The sequence below is a fragment of the Lissotriton helveticus genome, chromosome 4_1 (assembly GCF_964261635.1).
Source record: "Lissotriton helveticus chromosome 4_1, aLisHel1.1, whole genome shotgun sequence".
NCBI classification, from domain to species: Eukaryota; Metazoa; Chordata; class Amphibia; order Caudata; family Salamandridae; genus Lissotriton; species Lissotriton helveticus.
In genome coordinates, this window is record NC_136063.1 from 1,175,813,942 (window position 1) to 1,175,839,691 (window position 25,750).

General features: G+C 47.6%; 1 protein-coding gene across 9 annotated transcripts in view; it reads left to right on the forward strand.

Annotated features, from left to right (window-relative positions):
* The window catches only part of RELCH (RAB11 binding and LisH domain, coiled-coil and HEAT repeat containing), an 878,561-nt gene that overhangs the window by 335,979 nt on the left and 516,832 nt on the right, over positions 1 to 25,750 (forward strand). For 6 of the 9 annotated variants that reach the window (XM_078687764.1, XM_078687757.1, XM_078687761.1 and 3 more), the window contains one exon: positions 11,424 to 11,519. In XM_078687764.1, the coding sequence (XP_078543890.1) occupies positions 11,424 to 11,519 (96 nt within the window). Of the gene's footprint in view, positions 1 to 11,423; positions 11,520 to 11,657; positions 11,682 to 25,750 lie in introns of all 9 variants that reach the window. The other 3 variants (XM_078687759.1, XM_078687760.1, XM_078687762.1) reach the window with 1 other exon arrangement.

Here is a 25,750-nt window from a genome sequence, read left to right on the forward strand (position 1 = left end):
TCTGAGGTACCAGTAACGATACCACTATAGGTTTGCATTGGGTAGCCAGACAGGATGTTTTGGTACAAAGGGCCTTGCCATTACATTTGTGTCAGATTAAACTAATAGACTTCCCCCTTCTAAAAGTCCACTTTTATCAAGGATGAGTCGCCTTCATTGGAGGCACATAAAACCAAATATAGAGAACATTGATCAAATTACGACAGACTATGTAGAAAGGATATGTATTACCTATTCTGGCTCAATGAAGAAACTAAAGTGATAGATATAGAAAATAAATTTAATGAATAATGCTTCGCACCACCTGGGAAGGAGCTTGAGAACATGTACAGGCATAACAGCTTCAGGATTTCCAACTTGCTGACGGGCCTGAAAGGTTACTGTTGCACAGCAAATATAGACTCATTCTGCATGTGCTTCACCTGATAGTCTCCTTTCACTTTGAAGTAGTTTCTACATCATTCTGAAGTGTTAGCCAAACAAAGAATTCTATGCATTACATTCTAGGTGCAGAGGAGTCCACAACTGATCTAGATCATCTGATAGAGAATTCTAGCTGCAGATTCCTTAGATTCCTTACCATTGAATTTTCCCAGGTGTCAGTCTGTATACGGAAACTTTTGCTGAGCAATAACCCTTGCACGCAACGTCCGGTGGGTCCATTCGGCTCCGTGTAACGTCGTTGGCGTCGGTAGTGTCGGTTATGACATTGTGGTGCCTATATAGGTGCCACCCAGCTGCTCGGATGTCGGTTCTTTTCTTTCCGCACCAGTTAAGCGCTGACCCGGGAAGAGCTACCCCTCTGCGGCTTTTTGGCAGGCTTTTTAACACACCACAAGAAGCCTGGGATTGGTTGGACTCCGGAGCAGGACATGAAGGGCACAATCCCTCATCAGATATGGCACAGACGACCAGAGAAAAAAGCAAGACTAGCACTCGGGCGCCTTCCTTGAAGGACGTCCTATCGGAAAGACGCAAAGCACTGCAAGCAGTTGTGGAGCTTAGCCAAGGTGGTTCTATCCCTAGATCAAGCAGGAGTGGGGAAGAAGTGGATAGTTCGGATGGATCACTGGCCACCAGTGCCAATGAGGATTCAGAATCTGAATTGCCACAGATCACACCCGAGACGGTGGACAATGTTGCGTAAAGGGGGCAAGATGAGATGTTGAAGCTATCATATATACCCCTGGCATGCCAGCCTGCGACTGAGGTAGGAAATACCGAGGACATAACTCCTAATGGAAAGGACGTAGATATACAGTATGCGAGCCGGGGCTGAAGATTGAATTATAACTTTTGGGGGTAAGGCCTGGCGGTGCTCCGGGACCCCAAAACCACAAGAAGATTTTCTTGTAACTTTGTTTGAGTTTGGATGGGAGCGTTGATACCTGTACCTGTCCTGGTGAGGGGCAGTTGGGGGTCTTTTTTAAATTAGGGTTTGTTTTTAGGTGCCAGGTGTGTCAAAGGTAAGGTAGCTAATAGTGAAGGGACGAGACCTATACAATGGCACCCCATATAGATCTTAAGTGTATATCATGGAATGCGAGGGGATACACACTACGTCAAGGTGCCACAGAATACATGCGTTCTTAGTGAGGAGGGGGGGTCAAATCGCTTTACTAAAGAAGACCCATATAATAGCGAAAGAAGGAGTTGCGCTCGAGCGTAGATGGAGGGGCCAAGTGTATTACCCAAACTATTCAGCTTTTCCTTAAGAGGGGGGGGGTCCTGATCTAGATACACGTGGGAGTACCATTTCAGTGCACTGGGCAAATAATTGACCCAGATGGGAGGTAACTAATACTGTCTGGAAGGTTTGCTAGTAAGGATGTAACCTTGGCTAGAATGTATGGCCCAAACACAGACCAAACCTAATTTTTGACTCCTCTTTCCATAACGTTGGCTCCAGTGCTGACGGGTTCGATAATTTTAAGGGGGAACTTTAATTGCATTACAGCTGTGGAGTTGGATTGCTTCCATCCTCCTCTCCCAGACACTCTCATGACTAAAATAGCAAAAGCACAAAGGCACTGTCAGCAGCGGTGGGGATTAGTGGACACCTGGAGGAGGTAGCACCCAGGGGACAGAGATTATTAATTTTTTTGGGTGTTGCATGAATTGCATGTCAGATTAGATCCCATACTGTGTTCCTCTGACGTACATGAATGCGGACAGACCAGCAATACCTAGCCAGAACAATCTCGGATCATAACCCGCTAACGCTGGGATTGATCTGGTCCTGAGAGAGGCCCAATATCCCGACCTGGCTCCTTAGGCCTGAAGCCCTGGAGGACCAAGTCTTTCGAGTGACAATGTGCACTGGTATTGAACAATAGTTTGAAGAAAATGCCGGCACAGCGACAAACAAGCTAATAGAGTGGGAGGCCTTTAAGGCTGGAATACGAGGGCGTTGCATCTCGGACGTGGTAGGAATATGGAAGGTGCTTCTGAGGGACACCCTAGTAGCTGAGCAGAGATTTCGAGACTTAGAGAAAGAAAGACCTGAAAGGAGAGATAAGCAGTAGGAGCTCCTGACAGCCAAAGAAGCGGTAGCTGAACAAGTAGAGCGGCTGCACTGCTTCGACTACAAAAATGATATGGTTCGAGCTCACTCTGAAAGGGGCAAATCTGGGGCACTGCTGGCCTGGCTGGCTAATCCGGTTAGGAGAGGTTCGGTCATACTAGAGCTGAAGGAGCAGGAGGGACAAATTCACCACCGACAACAAGATATTAATGACAGATTTCTGGATTATTATGCAAACTTGTATGAAAGTCAGATGTCCTCTACAAACGAACTCAGCAAATTCATAGGGGAAATTCAATTGCCATAGTGCCGGAAGAAGTAGCAGAGACCCTGGTAAAAAGTATAGATCTGAGTGAGGTAAGGGGGGCCAGCAAGGCCATGGCCAAGAATAAGAAGTTAGCAACAGACGGACTCCCTCCGGAGTTCTTCTCCGTATATATTGAACTGTTGGGTCCTAGACTTGTAGAAGTATATAACCAATCGAAGTAGGAGGGAAAGCTCCCTGGTTCAGCGAGAGAAGCGGTAATTATTCCACTACTGAAACTAAGGAAACCAGCCTACGTCAGACCGGCAGAAACGGGCAGACTGATCTTCGACGCCTGCTGAGTATAGAGGGAAACAGGACAGGGGTGCCCGCTATCACCCCTGCTGCTTGCTTTGGCCATGGAACCGCTGGCGTCCAGCGCTAGAGCAGGGACTCCTTATCGTGGCCTAGAAGTAACAGAGCAAACACATCACATTGCATTATATGCAGATGACTTGCTGCTGTTCTTGGCAGATGTGGGAGAAGCCCTTCGGGGGGGGGGCTAAAAAACTCCTACAAAGACTGGAGAGAGTGGCAGGCCTCAGGATGAACTGGGCAAAACCATGCCTCTTCCCTGCCAAGGAGGGCACAGTAGAACCACAGGAGAAGGAGGGAGTCCAGTGGGAGAACCGGTGCTTAACATATCTGGGAACTCCGATGTACCACACCCAAGGAGACCTATTGGAAGTCAATGTAGGAAGAGCCTTGAGGGGAATGAAAGCTAGCTTCGATTTCTGGGGGACCCTCCCTATATCAGTAGCCGGCAGAGACACCCTATTGAAGATGGTGACTCTGCCAAGTCTCCTATATTACTTTGGAGTCCTACCAGTATGGATCCCGGCGCGAATGTTTACTCAACTAAAGACGCTGATGACGGTGTTCCTATCACTCTCCACACTTACGAGGCAAAGAGTAGAGGGAGGACTGGCGGTACCTGATTTTGAGTGCTATTATCTTGCAGAACAATTACAGTGGCTTACGATGTGGATGGCAAGCAGAATAAGAGGGACAGCAGCGCAGGGGGACATGACGCCAAGCCTGAGGCTATTGTTGCGAGTGCTCTTAAGACTCCCCATACAAGGCAGAGAAATAACCACAGAACTGAAAATAGCGCAAAAGTGTTGGAACAGGAGCTTACGAATATCCAAGACTAAGTGCCCCTATGCCCCGGAGATCCCACTGAATATTTGCGAAGCACTACCTCATTGGGGGGATTGGCGCAGACTGAAGGCCTGTGGAGAGTTTGGGGTGTCCACAATAGGAGACCTAGATGACGAAGGCAACCTGATCCCATTTAACGTCTTTAGAGAGGTATGACATACCTGGGCGGGATTTCTTGTTACACACTACCCTCACAGCAGCGATACAAAAACACTGGAGGGAGGGACTCACAGAAGCACAGACATTGTTGGGATGCCAGTATGCAGTAACTGCAGTGGGAACCTTTAAGGCGGTCACCTGTCTCTACCGGTGACTCGCACACAAGGCGCTCCCTGGTCTGAGTAAATTGCATCAGAAATGGGAGGAAGATTTAGGTGAGGCAATAGCGGAGAAAGCATAGGGAGAATTACTGGAGAGGGCATGGAAATGCACCAGGAATACTAGATTCCAATTGCTACATTTTGATGTGAGTTCTGGGAGGAAGTAACTGCAACCTTAGCAGATGTGACAGTAAAAGAAGTGGCAGTAACACAGTAAACAGTATTGCCTAGTACACTGGTTCCCCCACAAGGCTAAAAATAAGGTGAAAAGTAAATTCCAGGATCTCGGCCTGGTATTTGCAAAAAGAGACATTAATAGCCAGTGGAAATCAAGAGGGGGCCCTCATATACTCAGATGGAAAAAATAAATCATTAGATGGGCAGAATGTGAGGGAGCAGTAAAGCTGCAAATAGCCAAGAAAACAGGGAGCTAAAGAACACTGGAGGCAGCCAGAGCATGGGCAGCGCCGGTAGACTCATTGAGGAACCCAGAGAATGAAGAAGTGGAGGACCTGGCAGAGGAAGCCGTGCAGGTGAAAGCTGAACCCGCAGTTCTAGACACCTAGGGATGAAGAACAGGGGAGCAGATATATAACTGTAGTAACTCCTCAGACTGATAAGACTAGAGCACTGGGCCTATATTGACAGCTAGCACAGCAAATGGATACGCATTCCCGCATTAGAAAAAAAATTAGTTGCCTACACGCAACACGCCTGGGGGAGGTGAGGGAGGGGGGAGTAATTGTGGATAGTTTATAGTGTGAAGTACTTACTTTCTCTAAATGCTCAGTTTACACTGAAAGGAACTAGGTGGATTGAATGTGATGCAGCTTGTAGAGTCCTTACTAAGCAACTGAGGGCGGTAGAGGACTTAAATTGATAGCACAACATACCACTCTGCCTTAGACATGTAATTGAAATTTCGTTAAATGTGTGATGGAATATCAGCATTTAGAAACACTGTCATAATTTGTTACAGAACTACTTGAATGTATGCTCAAAAGCCTAATACAAACCTGTAAAAAACAAAACACTTACCTATTATTACACATCCCCAATTGCAATATTACTGTTGATTAGCCCATGTGTTGCAATACTGTTGGTAAATTATATGCATGTAGTAGTGCCTTCCAGTAGTCCATTATACATTGGAGTCTTATTCCGTTTTAGGGAGCTAGGCGGACATTTCATGTATATTTTCCATGAATAGCTTAAGACTGGCCGTGTTTCTTGAAAATGTGTTTACAAATTGTTGAAATGCAGCAGAGACGTTCATAAATCAAAAAACCATTACTTTTGTCTTTAACACATGCAGTGGTAAACCAAGCCTTTGATTTTAGCATTGTTGACGCGCTCCAAGTTGTACAGTTAACATAAGCATCCTTCACCAACTTCTTCAGGCAAAAAAAATTAAAGGGATACGCCTCCCTGGGAACAAAAGAAAGAATGTCTGTGAAAACAGCCCTTAATTGGCTGGAGTGTTCTTACGGAAATTATTCCAACAGCCCAGCATGGAAAAAATGTGGTACACATGCACACAATCCATGGGCATCCATCAATGCTTAGCACCGCTCTACAGGTGTAAGAGCGCTGGGCCTTACAATGTAAGCTCTTAGTCAAGTTGTTAAAGATTTTTTCCCCATTGGTCGTATGGATCTTTGTTGGTTGACATGAAGCATTGAAAGGGAGAAGACATCAACAATACATTTTAATTCCATGAAGCAAGTGTGACTTCAAAAGAAGGGCCAGGAGTCGCCAAATGTAGTTCAAGGGTTTTATTTTGGATTACCAATCAATCCAGTATATATTCAAACCAGAAGTCAGTTCAGTAAATGCAGCAATACAACAGGTTACCTGAAATATCTCAGTAAGTTGAGGTGCAAAAGAATGAAATGCCCAATTGTGATAGCCACAACACACGTGTTCCAAAAAGAAACTTCCCTTCTCTCTTCTAAACATAGGTCAAATATAGAATCGTCTATCAATGGTCTCTAACTTGGAAGCATAGAAGGTGTCCGCATGATCAGACTTCAGTAGAAGTCTTGGGGAAGGAAATAAGTGTTTAGCATAAAGCTTCACACTTGCAAGAATAGTGCAAGCAGAGAGGTCCGTACCTCCTTGAAGTCTAAAGAGAATCTCTGCATTCTCCAACTGTGGGAACGCCATTTTAAAAATGAAAGGGATACGCCTCCCTGGGAACAAAAGAAAGAATGTCTGTGAAAACAGCCCTTAATTGGCCGGAGTGGTTTTACGGAAATTATTCCAACAGCCCAGCAAGAAAAACATTTGGTACACAATGCATGGGCATCCATCAATGCTTAGCACCTCTCTACAGGTGCAAGAGCGCTGGGCCTTACAATGTAATCTCTTAGTCAAGTTGTTAAAGATTTTTTCCCCATTGGTCGTATGGATCTTTGTTGGTTGACATGAAGCATTGAAAGGGAGAAGACATCAACAATACATGTTAATACCGTGAAGCAAGTGTGACTTCAAAAGAAGCGCCAGGCGTCGCCAAATGTAGTTCAAGGGTTTTATTTTGGATTACCAATCAATCCAGTATATATTCAAACCAGAAGTCAGTTCAGTAAATGCAGCAATACAACAGGTTGCCTGAAATATCTCAGTAAGTTGAGGCGCAAAAGAATGAAATGCCCAATTGTGATAGCCACAACACATATGTGTTCCAAAAGAAACTTCCCTTCTCTCTTTTAAACATAAGTCAAATATAGAATCGTCTATCAATGGTCTCTAATTTGGAAGCATAGAAGGTGTCCGCATGATCAGACTTCAGTAGAAGTCTTGGGGAAGGAAATAAGTGTTTAGCATAAAGCTTCACACTTGCAAGAATAGGGCAAGCAGAGAGGTCCGTACCTCTTGAAGTCTAAAGAGAATATCTGCATTCTCCAACTGTGGGAACGCCATTTTAAAAGTAACAGAAGATGCAGAAGCATCCTCATCTCCTTTCACACCACCAGGGACCAACCAAATAATTACTTGAGTGCATCTGAAACATTGCTTCAGTTTCCCATCGCATCAAACTGGGACTGTAAGTTCTCAACTTTGAACATCCTTTCGTCCTGGTACATGATGAACAGAAGGCCTCTTTCAACCATTAATTCTGCATGTGCATTCTACAGCTGAACCCGGGAAAAACCGAGCTAATGCTCCTAGGGAAATCCGTACATTTCTGGACTGACGATTGGTGGTCCACCAAATTGGGTGACGCCCCAAAACCTTCCACCTCCGTAAAAAGCTTAGTAATCCAATTGGATGCCAAGCTCGATATGAAGGACAACATAAAGAACATCACAGGCTCGTGCTATTACAATCTACGTCTACTGCGTAGAATCATCCCCTACCTACCCCTAGAACATCGGAGAACCGTAGTGCAGGCGATGATAGGAAGTAGGCTGGATTATGGCAATGCCCTACTGGCAGAGGTTGGAACCACGGCCCTATCCAAACTACAGGTAATACAGAACACGGCCGCCAGAATGGTCTTGGACTATCCACCTGGAACTCCATCTTACCCGCTTCTAAAACAGCTACACTGGTTGCCAATTCAAAAGCGCTCGGTGTTTAAGATCTGCTGTCTGTCCTTCAAAGCTCTTAGAGGCGAAGGTCCAGTTTACCTCAGAAATAAGCCCTTTAAGCTTTCGAGTGAATGTATTCTGAGATCCAATTCCCTAGCCCTTTTGAACATTCCCCGGATTCGACTCACCCGCACAGGCGGCAGAGCATTCTCGTTTGTAGCACCTAAATATTGGAATTCGCTTCCTTTAATGCTGCGGGAATCCACAAATTACTTATCTTTCAGGAAACAACTAAAAACTTAGCTGTTCTGATCCTCCTCCCCCCGCCTTTTCCCCTTTGTCGGTTTTCCTTCCAGGTAAAGCGCTGCGATGCCCCTGGGTGATTCATGCGCGATACAAGAACTTTTAACATAACAACAACATAACATGTTCACTGCCAAAGTCTTTTCCTCAGGCATCTCTAGCAGCAATTTAATACAAATGATGAGCCTTTCTCCAACTAAAGAAAATCGTGATATTAAACCTGCAAAGGAGAGCACATACTTGCAAAGCAAAAATGCATTTCATCTGACGCCTGTATTCATGCTAATTTATCTGAGCATTTAATGTGCGCTTCAAATGCATGATTATATATGCACACATGTAACTTGAAAAATAAATGTAAAACATCAATAAGAGTACATGATTATATATGCACATATAACTTTAAGTGTGAAATGTGAATAAAGCCTACATGCTTCCATGTTTCAACTGAACATTTATTGTTTACGTGTTAAAATCTCTAATCTCCTGCGCTTAACCTCAGGCGATTGCATGGCGTTCTCGCGCGAGCGGGAACGTTGCGTGAACCGGCCGTTTTGGCGTCTTTGGATGCCACTATGGCGTTTGATACGCTGGAATGGCCGTACTTATGGGCGGTCCTTGCTAAATTTGGTTTCGGTTCGGCCTTCATTAACTGGGTGAAACTGCTTTACACCGACCCCTTGGCCCAAGTGGTCGTGAACGGTCGAGTTTCTGCTTCCTTTGCGCTTGGTAGGGGCACGCGCCAGGGCTGTCCTTTGTCTCCTCTTTTGTTTGCCCTTGCCTTGGAGCCACTGGCGGCCTGGTTAAGGTGGGAGCCGTCCTTGAGGGGCATTAGTTGGACTCCGGAATTTGAAGACCGCATATCCTTATATGCGGATGATATTCTGTTATATCTTACTTCACCGCGAAAATCATTGATAGTCCTCTTTGACGTATTGACCTCGTTCCGCAAGAACTCTGGCCTCGTCATTAACTGGTCGAAGTCCTGTGTCTATGTTCTTTCGGGGGACGTTCCTATTTTGCCCCGCGGCTGTCCCATTACAGTAGTGCGGGAGGGATTTCAATATCTGGGAATCTTTATTACCCTGAACCCGGGACTTCGATATGAACGCAATTTGCTACCTCCTCTCCAGCGCCTCCGTGCCGATGTCCTTGCTTGGAGTAGACGCCCTCTCTCTCCCCTCGGAAGGGCGGCGTTGTTCAAGATGATGTCGCTACCCCGATTCCTCTACGCGTTGCAAAACACACTTGACGCCGTGCCTGCTAGTTATTTCCGAGAGATTGAAAGTTTACAGAGACAATTGGTGTGGGGGGGGGCTGCTCTCGTATTGCTATTGCGAAACTGACGCTTCCGTGGTATGATGGCGGTGTCGCACTCCCTGATATTCGCCGATATTACTGGGCGTCTCAGTTAGGGGCTATTAATCACTGTACCTACGCTCCATCGCCGAACCCGGCCTTTGAGATGGATAAATGGCTGCTGCCTGGCGGAGATTACAATAGGGCTCTCTACTCTAGATCTGCCAGTAGGACTCTCACGGGCCCGACTAGGACGGCAGTCCACGTCTGGCATCGTGCCACGGTGGCTCTAGGTTGGGCTGATAGGTTGACCCGTGCGACTCCGTTGTACGCATCGGATGCGCTTGGGTCCCTTTGGCGGTCGAAGGGCTTTGACAGGTGGGATTTGATCGGTATTAGCAAGGTGAATGACGTGTGGACCAAGGGGAGAGTTAAGACGTTTGATGAGCTGAGAGCCGAATATGATTTGAATGATAGGGAATTTTTTCGGTACGTGCAAATTCGACATGCGGTCATGTCTGTCTTTCCCTTGGGTACGGATGTACCGGAGGCGTCCCTGCTTGAGGATAGGATATTGGATGGGTACGTTCCTGATAGCACGATCTCGCTTATATATAAAAAATTGATCAACTCCAGGGCTGATCTCTTGTGTCACCTTCGAGAGGTGTGGACTAGCGATGGGCTGGTACTTGATGATGAAGACTGGCAGGCTGCGATCTCCTCCCCTAAGGAAGTGGCGATCCCGGCGCGCCTTCGGTTTGTCCAGCTTAAGATTCTACACAGGGTGTATGTGATCGGTCCACGTCTTGTACGCATGGGCTTTTCTGTTGACGGACTGTGCAGGCGTGGCTGTGGTTTCGTGGGAACGTTTCTCCACATCATTTGGGAGTGTCCTGTAGTGATGCGATACTGGTCTTGTGTGCATGAAGTTATGAGTGAGGTTACGGGTGTGCGGTCGATGCCTGAGGCGAGGCGATGTTTGCTGAATGTTTGGGAACCGAATGATTACAGTGTGGCGCAAATCCGTTGGGTGACCTTAGGAAATGTGATTGCCAAGAGAGACATTGCCCAACTATGGGGTGCCCAGAGATCGCCGACAATTCAGCTATGGGAACAGAACTTGGACTGGTGTATGTTCAGGGAAAAAACGGTGTATATCTCCCGGGGCACGCCCCGCAATGGGGGAAGATATGGACTCAATGGAATGTGTATCGTGGTGAGATATGTACTCCCCCCCCCCCCCCCCCCCCCTTCCAGCACTTGATATTGAACCACTGTCTCCCCAACCCAATGTTTCCTCCACGCAGACTTAGACATATTTGATTGCCTCTGGTCCCTCTGCCCCCCACTCATAAGAGTTGTCTTTACCTCCTCTTCGAAATGTACTTCCCGCCCACCCACACACTGTAGCGCTGTGATGTGAGCACTGCCTTGTGTCTGTTTTTTGTTTCTGTTTCTGTTTTCTGTAACTTTATACTTAATAAAAAGTTTTTTAAAAAAATCTGTAGTCTCTGCAATATTCCCGTCCATTAATATGTTTAAATGTGTCACACATTAACGTAGGCACTCTGTGAGTATAATGTCAGGTATAGGTATATAATTGTATACATGTAATGTATAAGGGTAGAACCTAAATTGCTCTGCTCCACAGTTTTACCTCGGGTTCCTCTGTTGAAATTTGTGACCCAAAACTGCAGTTTAACTCTGGTTGGGGAAATGTCGTACAGCAGTGGCGCTCTGTAAGCAGCAATCATAATGTTCTTTCCATCTACTTCTTGCACGTGCCCTAGAGATTGGAGAGTATCTTGTACTATCTGTATGATACAAGTATCATGGGTTTTGCATATCTAACTCCTTTTTAGTTTGATTGCATGAACTCTGAACATTGGTGGATTCCTGGTGCCATATTAAAATACCAGCTTATGTACAGTTTAATATTTATTGTGTTGGAACTCATGAATGCTTTTTGGGATTTTCAGGTTTCCCGTATAGCAGACAGTGAGCAGGGTGTCATGTTGATGCTGGGACGGTGCTTACCACACATAGTTCCAAATGTATTGCTTGCAAAGCGGGAGGTGAGTGGAAATGCAACTCTCCCATGCCCATTGCTACCATTATTACATTCAGTTTCATTTCAAAGTGTTTTTTATGTTTGTGAAAGTCAGTTTCTTGCAATCATATTCTTACTTTTGTGCATGCATCTCTGCTCCTAGAGAATGGTTTCCCACCTCTGTCAGGTGAGTCCAAATTTGACTGCATGCTATACTCATCCTCATCCTCATCCCCATCCTTTGCTTCAAGCATCCGCATTATGCTAAACTAACTTACTGTAGGTCCATTAGGCCCCGCAACATAGGCATTTCTCACTAGAAATATAACTTCATTTATTCTAGAGTGCACTCACACTGTTCTTGAACCCATAGAACAAATGACTCGTAACTCATTTATTGATGGAACACTGTTCTATAGATAGGAGTTTGTTAATTCTTCATAGATAAGACATTTGGCATTGTATCATATGATACATAAACGAAAGATAAAACATTTCAATTTAGTTCTGCCATGGATGCGAGCAGATTTGCACTAAAACACATTTGTGAGTGCTTTTATATGATACATTTTTCTTTTGTTTCAAGCACTAACACAAGTAGGATGGGGCATCCAACTAGACATTGTACACTGGTTGTTTCAGTTCTACAATCTTTTCAAGACCTACAGTGTTCTAGATTGATAGTGTGCATTTATTACAGCATTATGAAATCTTGTTCCCAAAAAAACATGTAAAGTCAGAAAATTAGCACTGATCCCACAGAAAGCATCAGCGTATATTCTTGAAAATAAATGTTTTCTGCTGCATATACATTTTTTTTTTGCCTGCCTAATGTAGATATTATGACTGAAATATTTGTCATGAGGCCCCTTGAGAAATGTATTCCTCCATTATGGGCTTTTCACTGATATTCAAAAACATTGAACATGTTTGCCGATGTGCAGGATCTCAGAACCCTTTGCAAGACCAAAATTTATGGGGATTTGGACATATCTGTTTCCTAACACAACAACCCAATTTGTAACAAAAATGTTGCAACTCAACCTTATGGGACACTTTAAAGGAAACAGCTTTTGAAACTCATTTGATTTTAACAGCACAAATGTAGGGAACTAATGAAATAAGTAGCAGGGACCACAGCTTTTGCAGGCTGGCCTTCCATCCTGAATGGCACTGATTTGGCAGCTGAGAGGCATTTGTTTTCTACTCTTTGGATCCTCTAAACAGGAACCTGGACTTTTTCACATTTTTCACCACCTCTGCCAGACTTGGATAACAATGGCCATCCCTTACCATCTCTTGGTGAGGGCTTTGATTTTGTTGCCGTTTTTTCTTACAGGATGGTGCAGTTTTTACTGTTTGTGAAGCACCTTAATCTGGGAAAAATAAATTTGTGAAACACCCACATACCCTTTGTTTTTGAGTCTTCATGACAACCAACTGACGAAAGAATGTTTTGGGGCAGAAAATGTTAAATATGACATTAAAATATAGAGAATATAGCCAGCGTAGAGGTAGGGAACATTCCAGAAGATCTCCCTCAAAGCTTCCTGTGGGTTTACAGCCTTCTGAAAACTCTTGGTGTGAGTTCCGTGCCTCCTCAGGCCATCTTTGACTGTACTTCACAGAAGGACTCAGGAAAACAGAGGCATGATAAACGCATCTGCCCCCATTTCCACTCTCCAGATATAGAAAAACACATAGACCTCAAACATCTCTGTACCTGACGGCCATCAAGAATAGCAGCATTGGACTGGGCTTCAACGTTTACTTAAAGAAAAATAAATAAATGTCATTTCTATGTGCTTCCTTCAAGGAAGCAGATAACATTAAAATATATTCTGCCAGCACCTACTCTTGAAAACCTTTGCCTAGGAAGAGAGCTAGAACTCTCATAGATATCAACTCTTTATAGAGACAGTGTGCTAGACTTGAGCATTCTATTCTCGCATACAAAGCCTCATATTCTAGGACAAGAGAGGCAACTTTAGAGTCTTCAAAAAGTCCATTCTCCTGGCTTCTCTGGACAGATTTCCTTTAATGATCTAGAAGTTGGATGAATCACCAATTTCAAGGAAGTTCACTGTAGCGAAAGTGAACATTATTTATAGAGGTATTGGAGATCTTTAAGATTCTAGGTGATTCAAAGTTTATAATACTACCAATGGCTTGGCCTTTGAAATATCAGAAGACATGTTGAACTTCCTAGAGAAAAGTAGTAGCATAAAAAGATGCGGAAGCATGATCGCGACTCCACTCAGCGCTCGTCCAAGTTGAGAAGTAGATCGCCTCAATGCCTCCTCCTGAGTCCTCTTCTGACCCAGATCTCGTGGCTGTCACTCTGCTTTAGGAGCATCATCTGTCAGCGGCAGCCTCTCTGGTGTCTGTCCCTGACCTCTTTCCGGTCTCTTTGCCACCTATACTGTTCGTAGTGCCATGCAGTCATATCCTGAGTATCTGAAAGAAACAGGTTAGTGTTAGATTCCTTATCTTAGAATATCCCCAGGCGTCAGACTGGATCCGGAAAGTTTTGCGTAGCATTACACCTGCGCGTTGGTAGGCGTCGTCTGCGGCTCCGAGTCCGTCGTTGGCGTCATGGTCGCCGGGATGACGACGTCGTAGTACTTAGACGACGCCCTCGCGCGCTGACGTCCGTTCTTCTTTTTTCCGCGCCAGCAAGCGCTGATCCGTGAAGAGCAGTACCCCTAGTAAATTTTTGAATAACTTTTTCGATCTCTTTTGGATCTTCCCGAGTCTATACTCGACTCCGGTGCCGATAGGGATGCCCGGGTTCAAACCCTGCGACGACTGAAACTGCATGATGTCGGTTACCGACCCCCACCGTCGGTGCCTTTACTGTCTCTGGGCCGACCACGATGACAAGTCGTGCCCCGACTGCTGGGCCTTGACGCCGAAGGCTAGGCGGAAGCGGTCCCGTAGGTGCCTCGAGATCCGGCAATCGGCCCCGTGCCGCTCGAGTTCCCGGTGCAGGAGGAGGTCGAGGGACCAGTCGCGGGGCCACAGTCATCACAGCTCCGCGAGTCGTCTGGCTCCAAGTCGTCAGGTAAGTCGAGGCACAAGAAGCCGAAGAAGTGACATCGCTCTTTTGACTCCCCCCGACGATCGCGCGAAGTGGCCGCGGGTACGGGCGAAACCGCCCACGCGGCTCCGCCGCGTCCAGCTCCACACCCGCTGGTCCATGAGCTGCATGGGACGCCGGAGGAGATCAGCGCCTTCCTCACAGCCATTAGGTTGCGCTTCCCTCCGTCGGGTCCTGCCGAGGCACCTTCGGGCCCCGCGGGTCCGTCTGGGAGCCCAAGCGGGCCGGTGGCTCTGGCCCCGGCGCCGTCAACGGCTCCGGTCCAGACGCCGCAGGGTTCATTAGGATCCAGGCCTGGATCCGTGACGACGCCGGTTGACCTTACGACCCCTCCGCCGTCACCAAGGGTGTCACCCCCGATGCCGTCCCTGGACGGCGTCGTCCCCGATCCCCACCCCGGTCCGGATCCGGAGTTGGACCGGCGCCGTCTTCGACGCCGATTGGCGAGCCCTTCACCGGCGACCCATCATTTATTCCTGACTTTCAGGAGATGGATGACGAGGGGGATTGGGAGATGTCTGAGGACCCTCTGGCACTGCAGTGCCAGTTGAGCCAGGACTGGGCAGACGAACTGGGGGAGGCCAGTGGTCTGGACACTTCGCCAGACACTGGATTTGTCTCCCCTCCTACCATTGCTACGGAGGAGGAGGCTGCATACAGTGTGGTGTTGACTAGGGCAGCCAAGGCCTTGGCTCTTGAGCTCCCAGTCACGGCCGGGAGGACTAACCTCCTCACTGAGGTGCTCAAACCGCCGGCAAGCTCCTCGGAGCCTCTCCTGCCGTTCAACGAAGCCCTCACTAACGTTCTGCTGGGCACCTGGTCCAAGCCCTCTTCAGGCCTCCCTGTAGATCGGAACGTGGCCCGACGCCACCGCCCGGCTCCGGGCGACACCAGTTTCCTGTCCGTTCACCCCACCCCTGAGAGCCTGGTGATCCAGGCCTCAACCTCCCAGACCGCATTCCCGACCGCCCCTCCGGATCGGGAATACAAAAGGTACGATCAGTTCGGCAAGAAAGTGTTCTCCTCGCTGAGTTTGGGGTTGCGGTCTGTCAACACCGCCTGCCTTTTGGGCCGTTACTCCCACTCTCTGTGGGATACGGTTGCGGGAGTGCTGCCGCAGTGCCCGGCGGAGGTCCAGGCAAAGCTTACCCAAGCCCTTGCAGAGGGAAGGGATGCAGCACACTATTCCATTCGGTGTGGACTGGATACCATGGACTCGCTAGGCAGGGTGTAGGCAATGATGGTTGCGGTTCGCTGCCATGCCTGGCTGTGGTCCGCCAACTTTTCGGGCGATGTCCAAGCCTCCCTTATGGACATGCCCTTTAATGGCCGTCGCCTCTTTGGCGACAAGGCGAACAGTTTGGAGCGTTTCAAGGACTCCAGGGCTACGGCCAAGTCCTTGGGCCTCGGCCAACTCCAGCAAACTTCTGCCTTTCGTCCCTTTCGTGGCCAAGGAAGTGGTACCCCCTCACGTCCAGCTGGCCACAGGCCGCAGACCAACTTCAACGCGGTCGCGGATGTGGTAACCGCCGTGGCGGTGCCGGGGGACACCGGCAAGGTCAGTCCACACCCACCCCCGCAGCATCTGCCTCAAAATCCTCCTAGTCCGAATTTTCAGGCCCATTCGACGCCAGTGGGGGGCACCTCCTTCACTGGCACTCCATCACATCGGACAGGTGGGTGCTGCAAATCGTCCGAAGGGGCTACTCCCTCCCCTTCGAGGCAACCCCTCCAGCCATGCCACCGCAGTACCACCGCATGTCGGGGGATCACTTGCGACTTTTCCAGGAGGAAGTTATGGCCCTCTTGGCCAAGGGGGCAGTCAAGCACGTTCCTGGGCCAGAAGTAGGACGTGGTTGCTATTCCCACTACTTTCTGGTACCCAAGAAGGGAAAAGGAGGCCTACGCCCTATCTTGGACCTACGGAGCGTCAACGGCTTACTCCGGAAGGAGAAGTTCAAGATGCTGATTATGGCTCAGGTCCTAGCTGCCCTGGACCCAGAAGACTGCATGGTAGCGTTGGACTTGCAGGACACATATTTCCACATCCCCGTTCTGCCGACCCACCGGCGTTACCTCCGGTCCAGGGTAGGCCACGAGCACTTTCAGTTTACCGTGCTCCCCTTCGGCCTTACCAGCGCCCCACGGGTGTTCACGAAAGTGATGACGGTGGTCGCAGCTCATCTGCGCAGATTAGGGGTTTCAGTCTTCCGCTATCTCGACGATTGGTTGTTGAAGGCTGGCTCGCCCCAGACAGTTGTCTCCCATCTCCAGACTACGGCCGACCTCCTGCACTCGCTGGGGTTCTCTATCAGAGTGCCGAAGTCACACCTGTGTCCATCTCAAAAGCTCCTTTTCATCAGGGCGGTTCTGGACTCACCGCAGTTTCGGGTTTCTCCCCCGAATAGCGGGTTCGGGATATTCAGGCTCTGATTCCGATCTTTCAGTCTTTATCCCGAGTCTCGGTCAGATTAACGCTGAGGCTCCTGGGGCTGAAGGCCTCCTGCATCCTTCTGGTGCATCACGCCCGGTGGCGGATGTGGGCTCTGCAGTGGGACCTGAAGTTTCAGTGGGCACAGCATATGGGCAATCTGTCCGACCACGTCCGGATCTCGTAGGGCACTGCAAGACAGTTGCAGTGGTGGCTCATAAACTGCGATTGGGTCAGCGGCAGATCTCTCTCCCTACCTCAACCGGAGCACGTAGTGGTGACGGATCCGTCCCTTCTGGGATGGGGGCCACATGGGGGAGAGGGAGATCAGAGGCCTCTGGTCTCCGACGGAGTCCCGGTTCCACATCAACCTTCTGGAGCTGCGGGCGATCCAGCTTGCAGTGAAGGCATTCCTTCCTTCTGTCAGGGGAAGTGTAGTGCAGGTGTTCACGGACAACACCAATGTACTGCAACAAACAAGGCGGGGTGGGGTCCTGGACCCTTTGTCAAGAGACTCTGCGCCTCTGGACATGACTGGAACACCAGGGAATCACCCTGGTGGTTCAACACCTGACCGGTTCCCTGAACGCCAGGGCGGACGAACTCAGCCGCCGGTGCATGATGGATCACGAATGGCGTCTGAACTCGGACGTGGCACAAGGCCTCTTTCAGCAGAGGGGAGAGCCTTGATTAAATCTATTCGACACCGAAGAGAACGCGCAATGTCATCAGTTCTGCGCGTTGGAATTTCCAAGGCGGCACTCGCTTGGAGACGCTTTTCATCGCGAGTGGAGCTGCGGTCTGTTGTACGCCTTTCAGCCTATACCACTTCTGCCCAGAGCGCTGAAGAAGATCAGGCGTGAACGGGCCCAAGTCATCCTTGTGGCTCCGGACTGGGCACGAAGGTTTTGGTTTCCCGAGCTACTCAGCATGTCAGTCGATCCCCCCAATTCGTCTGCCTCTTCGGGAGGACATTCTGTCGCAGCAGCAGGGGACGGTCCTCCACCCGAACCTGCCCAGTCTCCACCTACAAGCTTGGAGATTGAGCGGCGACAGTTGAGGCCATTTGACTTGCCTCCTGAAGTCTGTAATGTCATTCTGGCAGCCAGGCGTCCCTCCACAAAATTGGTATACGCCTGGAACAAATTTGTGACATGGTGCACAGCAAAGGCTGTGGATCCTCTATCTGCCCCCCTTTCAGAGGTTCTCCTCTTCCTTCTTTCTCTTGCGCAGCAGGGCTCTGCTCTGGGCACTATTAAGGGCTACCTCTCTGCTATTTCTGCCTTCTTGAGGCTTCCTGATCAGCCTTCTCTTTTCAAGTCCCCTGTTGTAAATAGATTCTTGAATGGCATCACGCACATGTTTCCTCCTGTTCCTTTCGTGATGACTCAGTGGGACTTGAACCTTGCTCTAACCTATCTGATGTGCGCTCCTTTCGAGCCGCTTCACAATTGCCCTCTTTGTCTTCTGACTCTTAAGACTGCATTCCTGGTTGCCATCACCTCTGCCAGGAGAGTGAGTGAGTGAGCTCCAGGCTCTATCTTCTAAGCCTCCTTTCCTTTCTGTCCATCCAGACAAAGTTGTTTTAAGAACGCGTCCTTCTTTCCTGCCCAAGGTGGTTACGGCCTTTCACATCGAGCAGTCCATCAGCTTGCCCACCTTCTTTCCGCCTCCGCATCCCTCGAAAGAGGACGAGAGGCTCCACCGTCTGGACCCAAAACGTGCGCTCTCCTTCTACCTTGATCGCACACGCCAGTTCCGGGTGGACAACCAGCTCTTTGTTGCTTACGTGTGCATGAAGAAGGAACAGGCGGTGCACAAACGGACCATCTCTCTGTGGGTCGTGTTGTGCATCAAGGTCTGTTACTCCTTGGCTAGAAAGGAGCCCCCTGTTAGGCTGAGGGCCCATTCCACTCGGGCCACGGCGGCTACTACTGCTCTGGGTCGGGAAGTCCCCTTTCAGGACATCTGTCAGGCAGCTATGTGGGCCTCGCTGTACACGTTTGCTAGACACTACTGCCTGGACAGCCAAGTCCGCAGAGATGGCTTTTTTGTCCGTTCTGTTCTCCAGGACTTTCTGGTGTGATCTTGGTTTGCAGACCCACCACCATGGTTGGTATTGCTGGGGTATCTATTCTAAGGTAAGGATCTAACACTAACCTGTTTCTTTCAGATGCACAAGTTACTTACATTCTGTAACGATATATCTGTAAGAAACAGTAGTTGGTGTTAGATACCTTACCGCCCCACCCATCCTCCCTGTTCTGCATACTGATATCTAGGGTTAAGGTCATACCTTTCAGGGCCCTAGTTTCATGGCACTAGTGTCGGTCTCTGTCATGGCTCTGCTTTCCTGGCATGGAAAGCTATGTACAGGAACTGACGTCAGCGCGCGAGGGCGGCGTCTAAGTACTCTGACTACGTCATCCCGGCGACCACGACGCCGACGACGGACGCGGAGCCGCAGACGACGCCTGACGTGCAGGGGCACTGCTACGCAAAACTTTCTGGATCCAGTCTGACGCCTGGGGATATTCTAAGTTAAGGAATCTAACACTAACTACTGTTTCTTACATATATATGGTTACCGAAGGTAAATAATTTGTGCTTCCAGCACAAATAGCAGTTTTGGCCCAGTTTCTTACCTCTATGATGACACTTTTGAGAAAGGCTACAGTTCCCTCTGATGCAGTCTTGTACCCCATGGATCTGTTTGGGACTTCATATGGATTTCCACCACTGAGTCCTCCTTCGGTGCCATATGATCCCAGAATTCCATCTCAGGAGACCCCTTTGACAATTGCTGCTTTAATCCCGGATCCGACATCTGTGATGCTAATGCCTGTCCTGGTACTGATACCGGCATTACTGTTGATTCAACCTTCAATGCCAACACCTGCGACTGCTCCTCAAAAACTGCTGCCATCCTTCATAGATCCAGAAGGGAAGTCCAAAGGCTAGCAGGCAGAACGAAGCATAAAGAATTTCAGCCTGTGCCAATGCCATGACAAGGCTACTGGCAAACAATGGAAGAGTTCTTGGGCTCAGACTCTAACTCCATACACATGCCAGATTCCATAGAGCATTACGAGGATGACAACTGTGTGGGAGCAAATTTGCTGCCACCACCATCTTAGAACACTGGTGATTATCTAGCCCTTCAAATTGCCAGTGGTTTGCACACATTACCAGATACCAAAATAGGGTGACCCTCAGGCCTTGCTTCACCAGAGGATGTCTCATTTCATGCAGTGTTGAGACAGGCAGCAGTGTTGTTTGAGCTTTCTTTGCTAACAGTGGGTTCCAAGGCAAATCTGTTAACTGATGTCCTTCAGCCAGCCTTGGCAACATTGGAGCCCCTGCTACCTTTCATTGAATCCTTGCAAGAGCCCATCAAGGGTGCCTGACATAATCCCTCATCTCAACAGTCAAAAGGCTAATTCCCAAAAAGGTACCTTCCTCTGAACCAATCAGCGCCAGGATGCCTGCAAGGTGACAGTTGCGCTTAACAAATGTCTTAAATAAATAATAAATAAATAAATAAGCCTACACCAGGAGAATCTGTGTTCCTCTCAAACCACCCAACTCCACAAGCTTGGTGCTGCTGGCTTTATCCTGCATGAAGTACACCTCAGATGCATTTGCAATGTCTCCTTTAGATAGGGAATCACAACAGTCCTGTTCCTCGTCCTTTCCTGCACCATTTGGAAAGCCGATTTAGCTTCATCTTGAAGGAGTATTTGAGGCCAGTTGGAGGACGGGAGCCTCCTTTCAAATGCCTGCATGGCCATATTACTGGACCAGTGGCTCTTGCAAATTGTGTAAAGGGTATGTAATCTACCCTTCCAGCCAGTTCCTCCCCTAATTTCCCCCCCTCAGACTGTCCTATCATTCAGACTTACACCTGTGGATCCTGCAGAAGGAGAGGGCAGACATTCTAAAGAAGGGAGCAGTCTAGTTGATCCCAGAACAGGAAATTGGGCAGCAGCAGCTCCTCCTCTAAACCAACTGCTTTTCAGCAAAAACGTAAAAATAAAATAATAATAACACAATGTTATTATCATTTTATGTTTCTGTGCTGTAGCCCGTTTATGTGTGGGGCTTGGCTCTCGTCACAGCCAGCAAGGGGAGGAGTGGTTGGTTCACTTAAGTATGTGTGACGGTTTGGCCAGCCACCTGGGGCCTGCCAGTCATGCGCACTTAGCATGTTCTCACCCAGCTGCATTGCACAGCCTGGGTTGAGAACATACACAGGCTCCCACTCTCTGTCGGAGCACCGAACCAGGCCGCTCAGACCAGTCATGACGCTGCTGTCATGTTGGTGATAGCAGGGTCATGATCGACTAGAGGAGTCCGGGAACCTGTGTTCTACTGGTTGACTGAAAAGGACAGAGGAGAGGCAGTGGCCAGCTGGCAGGTTAATAATATTTTCTTTTATTTTTGTTTTAAACTCCTCTTCCCTCTCTCTCCTGCCCACCACCTTCTGCCTCGGAGCAGCTGCCACTGGGGCAGTGATGCCATTCTTGGTACGTTCTGGTTCCGAAGAAGGATGGTAGTCTTCGTCCATTCTTAGACATCAAGCCTTCACAAGGAGAAGTTCCAGATGCAGTACCTGGCTCCAGTCCTTCTGGTATTGGAAGCTGAAGACAGGATAGTGTTCCTGATCTTGAAGGATGTGTATTTCCAAATACCAATCTTGTATTTACACCGGTAATACCCGTGTTTCACTCATTACCAGTTTGTAGTCCACTCGTTCAGATTAATTTCAGCACCTCACGTCTTCACCAAGGTGTAGGTGTGACATATCTGAACGGGTTGGGAATCTCTGTATCCTTTTACCCAGATAACTGCCTGCTCAAAGCCAGTTCACCACAGATAATGCCGAATGACCTGCAGGCTAATGTATCCCTTCGGTTTGATTTGGGCTTATGTGTCAACAAGCCCTGAGTCTCACGTGGAGCTCGCTGAGCTCCCTCTATTCAGAGGGCCAGTACTCAATACAACACCTTAGTGAGCCTTACCTCTTCCTCAGAGGATCCGAAACATTCAGGTTATGATTCTAATGTGTTGAGAGGAGCTCAAGTTCCAGTCCTGATTATTCGTCTCCTGCTAGGTCTGCTGGCTTCCTGCATCCTCCCAGACACTTACTGGTTTTGGGGTTTCTATGTAGGGTTTACAGTATACAGGAAGAAATGGTGCACTTAACAGTTAGCGGTGGAATAGATAATTTGTACAGAAATGTGGACGGTACTTCCAGGTATGGGGAACCCAAAACCCCTGAAAAAGGAATCCGCAAGAGCCAATTCCGTGATAAGCAAATAGAAATCCTGTGCACACACAGAATAGTCAATAGAAAGTAACGTCTATCAATGGTTCATCTTGAAGCAAAGCACAAAAAGAGACAAGGTCGACAAACATTAGTTGATTTTCCTGTTTTATTTACTCTGGATTTTTCTGCAAGACAAAAATGCCAAGAAGAAACCAGCCGACACGCGTTTCGTCAATCTGGTGTTAGCCCGTGACTCTTCAGGGCTGAAAAATAATCAAAGAAAACGGGATTGTGGAACCTGTGTTAATTCCAACCCGGTTCGAGAACGGGACATAATGCGTGGAAAAGCCAGTTGCGGCAGGAAAAAGTAAATACACAATGCTCCCATAAACCCGGAGCAGCGATCGACGGGCGGGTACAGCCGTCTAGCGAGGAAAGAACTGCCTGTGTGTTGGCAAATGAAAAGCTCTACTCTTTTCGGATACGGGGCAAACCTCAGGTAGATATTTTTGACACGCAATTGAATCGTCAATGCCCATAGTTCTGTGCCCTCCTGTATCCACTGCCGGGAGACTCGTTTTGGATGAGGTTACGTTTTCCACTTAATTATATTTCCTCTCATATCCTTGATGCCTCTCGTTTTGTGGAAGATGCTGCAGGGCCGGCTTTTTGTCATCATTACGGGTGATCCATAATACTTTTTCTAATTAGAACTGTGCACTGTACTGTCTCAAATGATCTTTTGCTTCCTTGCCTTTGCCTAGTAACGGCACAGACAAAACAGATGGGGAACTGACGTCAGTGGGCCGGCGTTGTTGCTACTCTCTGATTATATCAAGTGGCATCAATTCTTGTGCTGAGATGTAGCCAGTGCTACCTATCAGCACAGGAGAGCTATGAACATTTTCCTGATCCAGCCTAGTTCCTTGGGGATATTCAAAAGGTGAGAAATTTGCAGAAAAATAGGTCATCCACCAGAAATATCCATTACCAGTAATAAATGGATCTGTGTATAAAAAATGTTTACTTAATTACTTTTTCCACATTATTGTTCAACTTTCCCCACCACGGTAAAATGGGGATTGTGTTTCTAATCAACAAAGAACCCCCTTTTTGGAGAAGGAGACACTACTTCATGTAATCCTATCTGTGGAATCTGCAGTTAATTCCTGAACTACGCACCATTTCCTCAGCAAACCTCAACAGTGACCTGGGAGCCACTTACTCTACAGTCTGAGCATCAAAATTCACTGTCTCGCATCTTTCATAAAGCTGTCTTTTGCTAAGAAGTGTGTCTGGTTGTCTTGAAGAGACAGATTTGAGTCTGTGAAGCAACGCTGCATACTTGTGCTCACTTTCTTTGATGTTTTTTCAAAAAGAGCAACATCAAACGTTTCAGAGGCACTTACATCTTTATTTGTCGGATCAATATTTAAAGAGATTTCTTTAAAAAGAAAGGTGCCTTTAGGTAGGCCTTCAAAAAATGATTTTTTACATTGTAAAGCATTTTGGCATCCTGCACATAAGCAGAGATATTCAATTATTTTTTTCAGTGGAGGAGAAGTAACTATTGCTTTGCGGGGTATGTAGCATGGAACAGTCGTTGGAGGAGCAGTGCTTTTTTTCTGATTGAGGCAGTTTTGCTTGGCAGGTTGTTTTTTTGGCTTTACCTCCTATTATTTTGAATGGCTTCATTGCAAAGCATTGATATTTATGCACACGTTTCCTATTCTTTTCTCGTTGTGAAAACAGCTGCGCAATATATATTTTTTTAAATGTTAGAAATGTAGACTTTCTGTAATTTTGACCACTGTTCCATTTGCACTTCAAAGTAGCTCAGTTATAATGCAGACAGTAGAACAGTGAATCCACAGTTTGTGCAAAATATGACACATGTACTAGCCTTTTTTATGGTGCCAAACATCTTGAATTGCTGTTTGCTACCTCAAAAAAGGGTTTCCCTATGTATCAACCCCTTTCATTTTAGGAGTCTGTATTTGGAACGGGCATGTTTTGGACATCCCTTTCAAACACCAAATATGTACACTATGTATCAATGGTTTCCAACCATAATTTCAGTCTCAACCCATTGAAAAGTTAACGTTCCCCCAAGTTGGGGTGGTAACTCTTTTGCAAAAGCGCACCCTGTACCCTTTGTGAATTGAGTAAAAGGTTTATAGTCGAGTGGTCCAGGGAACCACTGCAACCCTGAGAAAAATATATATATAAATTTGCGTTTTTAAGTAGCCCCGTTTACTTCAAAGTAGTTCGGCTGCTTTAAAAATAAGAAAATCTGTATTTAAATGCTGTCACAAAGATGATCTGGTGGCCCTTGCAAGCCACCTTCCTTGTTATTGTATCGAGTCAAGGAGAACTGCAATTTGTGATCTACCTCTGAATATTAATTAGGTAGGTCTAATTTTCACCCACTCAGATTTAGAATTTTACAAATCTAGCTACTCTGGTCATAAAAATGTAATCTTGGTTACAAATTGCGACCAGTATAATAATACATCTATCTTAATGTTCCTTTTCCAGCGCTCTACCATCATCTGTATTTCTATAAAAAATAATGCATTTGCATTTAGGTTTTCTTAATTTTCTTTTACAAAATACCATTGTCGAAATATCAATTTGAAAAAAGTAAAGTGAGAGTGTTAGACCTGTCTGCCTTTGGGTAGTCCCTCCTAATTAATTATTTATTTTGTCCCCTTTTTGCCCCTCAAACCCTTTTTATCTTTTTGTGTTCACTGACTTTAGTTTAGGTGTTGACAGGGGTTGGGTGCTCTTTGCCCTCATAGTTCTTTGAGGCCTAGGCGCCTTCCTGACAGGATTTTTTCTGATATACAAAATGGTGGCTATTAACTGCCACAGCTGCCACCACTGGGACTGGGTCCATAGGGCACAATAGGATTCTTCTAGAACCTTCCGGTCCCTTCTGGACCTTTTGAGGTCAGCCTATATAAAGGCTGGTGTGTGGGCGGCCATTTTGTGATGACCATAGAACCTGAGGAGTGAGGCTGTGACCTGGGGAGGGTGGCGCACAAGTAGTAATTAGTTGCCTTTAAGGCTGACAGTTTCCTCTTGAGGACGCTCCCCCCTGAGTCCCTTTGACTGAGCCCCGGTGAGGTTCATTACCCCTGAGGGAAGTGGCCCATCAAGCTCCTTCTGGCCCCCCTCAGGTCCTTCCTGAACATTCATCTAACCCCCCTTGATAAGGCTCCAAAAGACTGACTTACCAGCCTTGTGAGTAGCACAGCGCGAATCCACGAGGGGCCCTGAGGAGCTGTAGTCGAGGAGGGGCCCCTGGGACCCCGCGCGGGTCTAGAGAGGTACATCGCCCCTGGAGAAGTGTTGTGAATAGCGCCAGCTGAGGCGGGAGACACCGCTCCCTCGTGCATGCCCCGAGGCGCAGAGATCGTGAATAGGCGGCGCCGGGCGGAGACACTGCTCCTT